The 7703-nt window shown below is 34.7% G+C and overlaps 1 protein-coding gene across 1 annotated transcript in view; it reads right to left on the bottom strand.

The window, feature by feature from the left end:
• The window catches only part of CNGB3 (cyclic nucleotide gated channel beta 3), a 159994-nt gene that overhangs the window by 61387 nt on the left and 90904 nt on the right, over positions 1 to 7703 (bottom strand). Inside the window, exon 10 of the mRNA XM_011937082.1 lies at positions 7252 to 7374. Coding sequence (XP_011792472.1) covers positions 7252 to 7374 — 123 coding nt within the window. The remainder of the gene's footprint in view (positions 1 to 7251; positions 7375 to 7703) is intronic.

Below are 7703 nucleotides of genomic sequence, written 5' to 3'. Positions count from 1 at the left end.
AAAAGAAAAGAAAAAAGAAAAAAAAGACTCATGTTAAGTAGGACCATTTGGTGAATTTAAAGAAAGTATAGTATTATCTATAGCCATTATGCCATACAGTAGATTTCTAGGATTTACTCATTTTGCATAATGGAAGTTTTGTACCCCTTGACTTACAATTCCCCATTATCCCTTTCCTCCAGGCCCTTGTAACCCCCATCCTACTCTCTACTACTATGAAATTGACTTAGATTCCACATATAAGAGAGTTCATATGAGGTCATACAGTATTTCTCTTTCTGTGTCTTGTTTATTTTGCTAGGCATAATGTCCTCCAGCTCTATCTATATTGTCACAAATGGGAGGATTTCTTTCTTTTTAAGGGCTGAATAATATTCCATTATATATGTGCATATTTACCACATTATCTTTATCCTTTCATTAGTTGAGAGAAATTTAGGTTCCTTCCATGTTTTGGCTATTGCGAATAATGTTGCAATGCTGCAATGAACATGGGAGTGCAGGTATCTCTTTGAGATACAGATTTCAATACCTTTGGGTATATTCACAGAAGTGCCATTTCTGGGTCATATGGTAGTTATTTTGTTTTTTTGTTTGTGGATATCCAATTTTCCCCGTACAATTTATTGAAGAGACTATCTTTCTTCATTGCATATCCTTAGCGCCCATGGACAGGCAGTTGACCATCTATGTATTCATTTATTTCTGGGCTCTCTATTCTGTTTCATTGGACCATATGTGTGTTTTTATGCCAGTTTCATACTGTTTTTATTATGGTAGCTCTGTGATATATTTTGAAATCAGGAAGTGGGATGCCTTTAGCTTTGTCCTTTTTGCTCAAAATTACTTTAGCTATTCGGAGTCTTTTGTGGTTCCATATGAATTTTTGCATTTTTTTAATGTTCCTGTGAAAAATCATTGAGATTTTGATAGGGATTGCATTGAATCTGTAGATCATTGTGAGTAGTTGGGACATTTTAACAATATTAATTATTCTAGCCCTTGAATACAGATGTCTTTTGATTTATTAGTTTCTACTTTAATTTTTTTCAACAACATTTTGCAGTTTTCAGTATACAAGTCTCACACCCCTTTGGTTAAGTTTATTCCAAATATTTTATTCTTTTTGATGCTTAATATCCTTTTCAGATAGTTTATTGTTAGTGTGTAGAAATGCTGCTGATTTTTGTATCATTTAATAAATTTTGACAAATGCATATACCTGTGTAACCAAAACACATATTAAGACATACAGCCTTGCCATCACTTTAGAAAGTTCTCTCAATTCTTTTCCATCAATCCTTATTCAAATGTGCCAGAGGCAATCACCTGTTCTAATTTTTTTCTACCATGATAAGTCTGCCTGTTTTCGAATTTCATATAAATGAAATCATACAGTATATATGCTTCTGTATAAGATGTCTTTTACTCAGTATGCTTTTGAGAGTTATTCATGTTGTGTATTGGTAATTTATACCTTTGTATTGCTGCATAGTATTCATTATATATTTATATCACAGTTTGTTTATTTATCCACCTATGGATGAATACCTAGGCTGCCTCGAGTTTTTGGTCTTGATGAATAGAGCTTCTATGAAAATTCTCGAACAAGTTTTATTCTGTGAACATATATTTTCATTACTCTTGGGTAAAATACCTACGTTCGAATTTTTGAGTTGTAAGGTAGGTGTGTTTAGTTGTAAAATAAACTGTCAGATCTTTTTCCAATATGGTTTTATCATTTCACATTCCCTCTAACAATATGTGAGAGTTCCAGTAACCCCATGTTACCCTAACACCTGGCATTGTCATTATCCCAGTCTTTGGTATTGTCAGTCTTTTAAATTTTAGCCATTGTGGTGAATCTGTAGTGGGACATGCAACTTTTAAAAGTACCCCTTCTATACTTATTTTTCTGTGTGGACATTCCTAACTACCTCAATCCATCTACCCTTCTATACTTATTTTTCTGTGTGGACATTCCTAACTACCTCAATCCATCTTAGTTCCTGGTTTCTGTAAACTTATTTCTGGAAGCACTGGCTATGAGGGAGAACGGTCTTGTTAGAATGTAAGTGCTACAAAAGTAGGTATTTATGGGCCTAGTAGCACACAATAGGAATCCACTATATTTGTTGAATGACTGGAGTGGATGAGTGAATGCATACCTAGACTTACTGAAATGAGAATGTAGGAAGACTGTATCTGTGAACACATCTGTTGAATCGCCTTCTGAACTCTCCCTTGTCATGCTGCTCACTGCCCTTCACTTCCTTCTGATCCCCCGATTCTTTGCTCTGGGTTTTTTTTGTTCTTGTTGTTATATCCCAAGGGTGACTCTCCAGGAATTGTAATATAAATATCCCCCCCACCACCCTCCTCCCTTCTCCCTCTCCCTCTTCCCCTTTCCTTCCTCTTCCCCTCCCCCTCCCTCTCCCTTTCCTTCTCTCTCTCTGCCGTTGTCTGACCTCAGCTATGAGGTATCTAGGGCACCCTGAATAAATATTTTCATCTACCTAAGTCTCATAGTCTTCATCTGTAAAATTAAGAAGGTAGATTACCTAAATTTTTCTAGCACTATGGTATAGTAATTCTGATTCCTTCCTTACCTCAGTTAAAGTCAATCATTCCCATGACAGCCTTGTTTGGTTTTCTTTTTTTTCAAGGACAAGATACATTAGGGATTGGGACCATGGATTTCTTCAAAAAATTTGTGCGCATTGGAAAATTTATGTCAGAAAATAAATAAAATTGGGATATATGTGGACAAAGGACACTGGGAATATTTTTAAGTATCACATAACCATAGGTACTCACTTGTGTTCTCCTTTTGAACTAAACATTTGCATTCTTTGTCAAATCTTACAGTTTAAAGAAGGATGTCATTCGCTCAATATAAATAAAAATAAAAACTTCTATTGAAATGAATAGAAATTGCTGTTCTCATGAGAATTAATGGAATAATAATAAACTTGACTTATTTTAAATGTTCACAGTGTTCCATTTATGCCCCACAGTCTGCTGCGTAATTCTAACTAGGGCAAAATTTGCAAATCCAAAGGCCTAATAAGCAACCTTCAATTTATAGGTCACCAGGACCATCACAAGGGTTAAGTTAAAAAAAATACTTTAGGTAATTATTGCAAAAACTTGGCTTACAAGATCAAAGGGTAATATGAAGCAATAGAAGGAGAAGTTGATGTTAAAAAAAACTGTTAGGATAAGTATATGAATAACTGACATATGCAAATTATCTAAAAAGATAAGTAAAGAAGCTACTTTTAAAAGCATTTTCATTGCAAAGGTGGCAACCTGTGTCCCTGACGGTTGGTAATAGGATTTCTGGAGCTTTGGTTTTGAGTGAGAATGCTTCAGTCTAAATGAGCAGAGCAGACTTGATGGATTAATATTTATAGTCAGAGAATGTGAGTTGTGTGATAACAAGGCTGTGGAATTTATTGAAACTAGTTTTGGGCCTAGAAAATGATCACTTTTAGTAGTTTTTCTGTGAGTGATTAAGAAAAATGGGCAGTTTCTAATCCTTGGGTGCAAGATTCTATTTGTACCCATGAAATCAAGCTTGTTATTTGAGTTATCAAATCTTTTATATGTTTATTGTTTTTGGTTACTTGACCTGTCAATAGTTATGTTTGGTGTCTCACACTTTGATGATATATTGGCCAATTTCTCCTCCTTCTATCAATTTTTGCTTTATGATTTTCTTTGAATGATTGTAAGTATTTTATTGGGTGCATACACATTTAGAATTGGAATATCTTGATGATAGTAAATAAAATTTATAGGAGGCCATTTGTTTGGACTAAACTCCTGCACTAAGCCAAACAGACCAAACCCAAATGGAATGACTAATGCTGAAGTTCTGTGTCACCAAAGTGAAACTAAGCTGTTTATCTGCCATTCTAAGAAATCAGGAGAGAGAGAAAGAGAGATAGCTAAATCCTCAAACAAGCCAGTTTTATCCAGCTTGGTAAGGAAGACCCCTCTACTTTAACCTTTACAAGGAAAGTAACTTTGAAATGACCAATCCATTTTTGTTCTTTGTTTCTGCTTTCTTCAGTCCCTTTCTGCCTATAAAGCCAACCTCTTTTGCTCAGCTCATCAGAACATTCATTCTATTTTATAGAATTGAGGTGTTACCTGATTCTAGAATTGCAAATAAAAGCCAATTAAAATAGTTAAAATAAATTTGTTGTAATTTTGTCTTTTGACAATCATGAATCAAAATTTTATTATTAAATGGTGATGTTTTTCTCTAAAATGTCTTTTGCTTTAAAGCTTATTCTGACTAGTTTTAATTGACGATCTCTATTAGCATGTGAGTTTAGTTCACATTAATTTACTGCACATATTTGTCAGAGGTATTTGAACCAGAGTGACTCCATCTTGAAAAGGGGCTGGGTAAAATAAGGCTGTGACCTATTGGGCTGCCTTCCCAGGAGGTTAAGCATTCTAAGTCACAGGACGAAATAGGAGGTTGGCACAAGATACAGGTAACAGAGACCTTGCTGATAAATTAGGTTTCAATAAAGAAGCTGGCCCAAATCCACCACAACCAAGATGGCAATGAAAGTGAACTCTTGTAACCCTCATTGCTCATTATATGCTAATTATAATTCATTAGCATGCTAAAAGACACTCCCACCAGTACCATGACAGTTTACAAATGCCATGGCAATGTCCAGAAGTTTCCCTATATAGTCTGGAAAGGAGAAGAACCTTCAATTCTGGGAATTGCCTAGCCCTTTCCCTGAAAACTCATGAATAATCCACTTCTTGTTTAGCATATAATCAAGAAATAATTACGGGTGTTCTTAGTCAAGCAGTCCATGCCACTCCTCTGCCTATGCAGTAGTTATTTTTTTATTTCTTTACTTTCTTAATAAATTTGCTTTCACTTTATTCCATGGACTTCCCCAAATTCTTTCTTGTACAAGGTCCAAGAACCCTCTCTTGGGGTCTGGATCAGGACCCCTTTCTCGTAATATACTGATCTATTTTAAATTGTCCTTATTATCTTATGTTGTGTCTTCTATTGTCCTGCCTTTCCTATACTTCTCCCCAGAACTGCCACTCCTCATCTTTATGTCTTTTTTTGGATTGGTTTGTTTAAATTTCCTTATTCTTTTTTCCCCCTTACTGATTTAGAAGTTATTCTATTTCTGTTCTTTAGTGGTTACTCACACTCATTTCCTACTGTACTCCAGGTTTGGTACATACATTTGTGTTTTGGCCTTTGGAGATACTTCTTACTTTCTAGGCAACTCAGCAATCATTGAAAACTGTTGTAATTGTATTCATCTAGAAACTTATAATAAATAATTATAATAAGTAACAAAAAAATTACAACAAGTAATTTATCTTGTATTTTAGAGAGAGCATTTTGGCTATCTGGTTTATAATGTAGCTGGAATTAGAAATCTAAAACACTAGCATAGCTGAAGTTTCTTATGGGCTGAAGCTGAGATTTCTTTCTTCTTGTTACAATGCAGATTTGGCCATTCCTTTCTTTTTTCCTTACTCTCCCTCTCTCTGTCTGCCTTTATATACCTAATATATTTTCTACTATTATATACTTAACACTGGGAACAAGATATAGTTCCTAGAAACTCCACAGAGAGGCATCTAGGTATAAAAAGAGAAGTAGCTTCACTTTCTTGAAGGCATTCGTATGCAATCCTATATTATTTTGCTAATTTGAAAAAACCAGTTATCAGTCACAGTCATCTAATGATGTTGGATTATATACTCACTTTGAAGCAATTTTAATATAGTTGGCATTTTAGTCAATTTTTATACAAATTAGTTGTTTATATCAAAGTAAATAATTCACATTCTAAAGGGAATTATTTATTTAGTAAATTTTCTGGAAATAGAGTATCTGTATATGTGTGTTTCCCAATCAGTGGTCCTTCTGACTTTAAATTCTTTAAAATTGGTTCTGGTTGTTATAATCCCTTATGCACATCCAACTCACTCTAGGTAGTGTGTAATTTTGTAAGTTATTTTCCCTCTCTTTGCTCTATCCTATAATTGCTCTCCATCCCAAGGCTGCAGTGAGTTGCCCTTCAAAGTAATGCTGGGATCTGCTTTTTTTCCAATTTGGACATTGCCTTATTATATGTTCAATGTCATTCCACTGGAGCAGAAAGTTAGTGAAGTCAACATTATGCCAGGTCTTTGTATCTTACCAAAAGGAAATTTCACTATTAAATAACCCAGTTGCCATTCCCGAGTCCTGATTCTATTGCCCTAAATTTTCCAGATGATCTTTTTTTTTATTTCTGGGACACTTGCATACCTAATTATCAAGTTTAATTTATGATCCTCGTTAGTCTCTAAGTGTTTAATTGAGTTAGTGGTTATAGCTGACTCATAAACCCATAAAACCCTTCACTGGTAAACTAATTAGCCACTGCACCTGCCCTCTAAATAATTAACATTGTTCATTACTAACAATCAGCATTGGAGTTATTAAGTTATCTTACTGCTCAGTTGTCTAATGTAGAGGCTTTCAAACTTTTTTGATCATGATCCAGAGTAAAAAATGCATTTCACAGGCCAACTCAGGATACACACACACACACACACACACACACATTCCTTTACTATCAGACAGACTCTGATATTTTCTATTCTATTCTCCTCTATTCTCTTTCACTTAAAAACAAACGGACTTACTAAAGAGGTTTTTCAGCTTAAAAAAATTTTTATTTGGACGAATTCATGGGGTACTGGTTCAATTTTGTTACGTGTATATAATGCATAGTGATCAAGTCAGGGTGTTTAGGTTGTTTATTAGCCGAGTACAATACAGGGTCTGAAACTATAGTCACCCTACTCTGTTGCAAACATTGAATATATTCCTATTGTATGTTTGTATCCTTTAATCCACTTTTTATGTGCTCGTCTCCCCACCACCCACCCTTCCCAGTCTCTGTTATCTTTCCACTCTCTGTCTCTATGTGATCAAAATTTTTACCTTCCACATATATGTGAGAACATGTGATATTTATAATTTTGGATCTGGCTTATTTCACTAAGATAATAACCTTCAGCCCCATCCATTTTGGTGCAAATGACTTGGTTTTATCCTTTTTTATGGCCAAATAATATTTACCAGTCATTGAATGGGTTATGACAGCTTCAAAAACACTGGCTCTCATAAATTCATACAATGAAACAGAATGTTAAAAATAATCAATAAAGGTTTCTTTCAACATTAGAACTTACTTGTTGCCTTCCCCATCATACACCCATCTAGTAGTGCCAATTCCTTCATAGTTTGAAGCCCAGTAATAAACACAGGCATTAATGTGCAGAATAAACAGCAAGTATCCGGTTGTTCGAATAACTCTGTCAGAGAGAATAGATAGAAAGTAAGAATTCATGTTGTTTCTGGAATACAGTTTATTTTAACATTTCCATTTCCTTTAAGTCTCCAGTGAACCCCTTGCTTTGGATTTGTGAACTGTTAACTCTCATTAGTACAGTATAAAGTGATGGTACCATTGCATGTTTCCCAATGGTAATGTCTTGACTGGGATTGATAGAGTGTAGGGAAAAAAACAAACAACAACAACAAACTTTCTCTTTTTTCACAGATGTTGTGAGTCAACTCCGTGAAAGACATGCCTCAAGGGTCAACTCCTCAGTTTAAGTCCCATAAAATACACTATGCTGAT

This window comes from Colobus angolensis, unplaced genomic scaffold (assembly GCF_000951035.1).
Source record: "Colobus angolensis palliatus isolate OR3802 unplaced genomic scaffold, Cang.pa_1.0 Scaffold16, whole genome shotgun sequence".
In the NCBI taxonomy this organism is placed as follows: Eukaryota; Metazoa; Chordata; class Mammalia; order Primates; family Cercopithecidae; genus Colobus; species Colobus angolensis.
The sequence above is the reverse complement of the archived record's forward strand: the minus strand, read 5'-3'. Positions and strand labels throughout refer to the sequence as shown.